This window comes from Echinops telfairi, unplaced genomic scaffold (assembly GCF_000313985.2).
Source record: "Echinops telfairi isolate 266 unplaced genomic scaffold, ASM31398v2 ScPeMD7_22;HRSCAF=79, whole genome shotgun sequence".
NCBI classification, from domain to species: Eukaryota; Metazoa; Chordata; class Mammalia; order Afrosoricida; family Tenrecidae; genus Echinops; species Echinops telfairi.
In genome coordinates, this window is record NW_022103919.1 from 10,581,802 (window position 1) to 10,584,357 (window position 2,556).

The following is a 2,556-nucleotide window of genomic DNA, read 5'->3' on the forward strand; positions in this document are numbered from 1 at the left end:
CAAGAACTTCTTGATACTGTAGGATTCACAGTTTGTCTGGTTATGCTGGTTTGTGATGACAACTACTACCGTACAGTATACAGGTAACACATTTCCTTTTTTGTTGTTCAACAATAAATGCGTACCATATTCCTCTTCATGGAAAAATAAGATATCCCCTGAAAATAAGACCTAGTGCATCTTTGGGAGTAAAAATTAATATAAGGCACGGTCTTATTTTCGGGGAAACAGGGTAGTTAGTATCCAGTCATTTCTGACTTGTGCCAACCCCATGTGTGTCAGAATGGAGTCGTGCTTCCTAGGATTATCCAGGGCCAAGTTTTGGAAGTAGATAACCAGGCTTCTGACCAAAGCACCTCTGGGTCGACTTGAACTGTTAATCTTTTTATTAGCAGCTGAACACATTAATAATTCGTAGCACCCCAGGGCTCAACATGAGGTCCCATGAGTTGGGCTTGACAGGGACTAAACGAGTATTCTTATATGCAAATAGTGATTACTAACGCCATTTGACCTTTAGCTAGCTCCTCTTTGAGACAATGCCCCTGGAAAGAAGTCGCATAAAGGAGGAGGTCCCCAAGACTTACATCTCTCCCAATCAGGTCCTCTTGGTTCTCCACAATCCCCCAGGGGGCAATGCCTATGGTGCATATCTTCCCCCGAGATTTTGATGCATGGTCCTTCAAGGCATCTCCAACATGGCGAATTACACCTAAGAGGAAAAACACAAGTATTAATCTTGCTTTTTCAACCAATTACTTTTCCACTGGTTTAAAGGAAATTATGAGAACTGAAGGGTCCCTGAATGTTAAATGCACTGACTATAAAATGATGGCCCATGTCCACTTAAACCACATACACTTAGAAGAGAATATACATTTCCTGCAGTCAATATGAATTTCTTATTCTAATTTATAGTGTGTCGGGGGGCAGGGGAGAACATCCATCATGTGTAAAAAAAAGGTAAGCACAATTCTTAAAATTTAGAGAATATATATAGATGAGGAAGTATAATAATGACTAAGAAGTAAGAGCTTGACTGTATTATGTAAAAGACACCCCACCCACTGTAGTTGAGCTGGTTTCCATTTATAGCAATCCCATATGATAGGTTTTTCCAAGGCTGTAAATTGTTGCAGGAAAGGATAGCCTCAACCTTCTCTCATGGAGTGACTGCTAGTTTTGAACTACCAGCTATGTGGTTAATAGCCCAGCTTCTAACCCACTGTGCCACCAGAGCACCTTAAAAAGTACCATATAGAATGCTACATCTATTCCTTAAGAGGGGGCTTCAGAAGTTTCATAGAAAGTGCAATTAAAAGATAATGAAACGTTTTTCCATGAACTTTTTGAAGTCCCCTTCTAATTCATGTATGAATTAGAGTCATTTGACTAGTTACTAAGGCAACTTTCATGAATCTTAATGCCATTTTTCTACTTATAAATATTCAGTGTGGAGAGCTTGCCTATGAAAAGAATAATGGCAGATTCTGTGGAGAATTAATATTAAAAATAACAAAGACACATTTTTTATCTTAATCAACTTAATTGATTTTCTCCTTTAGTAATATGGACTTCTGTCATATGGTTAATGTTAGAAACAGCAGTTTCCAAGATGGTAGGAAATCTAGCTCCCAACTTTCTTGCAAATCACCTAAGAAAGATACAATTTTAACATTTTAATTTTTCTCTTAAATGAAGAGTCATAAAATATTATCCCTTAGAAAAGATACCTCCACTTATCAAAATTCTACTATTTCTCATAGAAAATTCCACATCGAATGCCATTTCCTATATTAAAGCTGGGTTGATTTAATTTCTTCTTCATTTGAGCACCAATTGCACATTGATCAAAAATGTCAATATGCTGCCTAATACATTCTGTCATGGTTCATAAACATATGAGAGAATGTCTCTTCTCATAGGATAAAACTCTTTGAGGGGAAGGCTAGAGGTCACCTCTGTGTGCCCCTGGAGTTCGCACAAAGTACAGGCTCAGAAACTGTGCACTCAAGCAACAACACACTCAAACACAGTGCGCAATTTAATCATGGGAGAGGACTCATGTGGGAAATTGCTCAGGCCTGAAACATTCATAAAACCAAAGACAAAGCTCTTCCTTTAAAAATTAAAATAACAAAATAATGCAAATAGCCCCCATTGAACAATGCTTGGGGAGTTGTAGAGAGCTGTCCTTCCACTTACTAGTTCAACTATTTTCTAAATGGCAGTATCTGTAAAGAAAAACAAAACATAAGCATCCCAGCATTAGAACTTCACTCTATGTTTTGAATTGAACACTAATCTTGGAGTGAACACATATGTGCTCTTCGGTTTGAAAGAATTTATGCGGAAAATTCTTTTTGATTGATACTGGTGCATTTTATAAAAGAGAACAAAAACAACAAGCAGTGCTAGTGCTTGCTTCAAGTTCCTGGAAATAAGATATTTGCAAGTTTCTTTTAGCTGCTAGTACCACTTGAGTTGGTCCCCATATGGGGTGCAAGTAGTATCGGCGAGCAAAAGATTGGCTAGCCACAAGCGAGTGATGCTAGC

General features: G+C 38.0%; 1 protein-coding gene across 1 annotated transcript in view; it reads right to left on the reverse strand.

The window, feature by feature from the left end:
• Positions 1-2,556, reverse strand: part of LOC123521514 (transient receptor potential cation channel subfamily M member 3-like) — a 386,500-nt gene that overhangs the window by 65,040 nt on the left and 318,904 nt on the right. Inside the window, exon 5 of the mRNA XM_045288617.1 lies at positions 588-712. Within this exon, the coding sequence (XP_045144552.1) occupies positions 588-712 (125 nt within the window). The remainder of the gene's footprint in view (positions 1-587; positions 713-2,556) is intronic.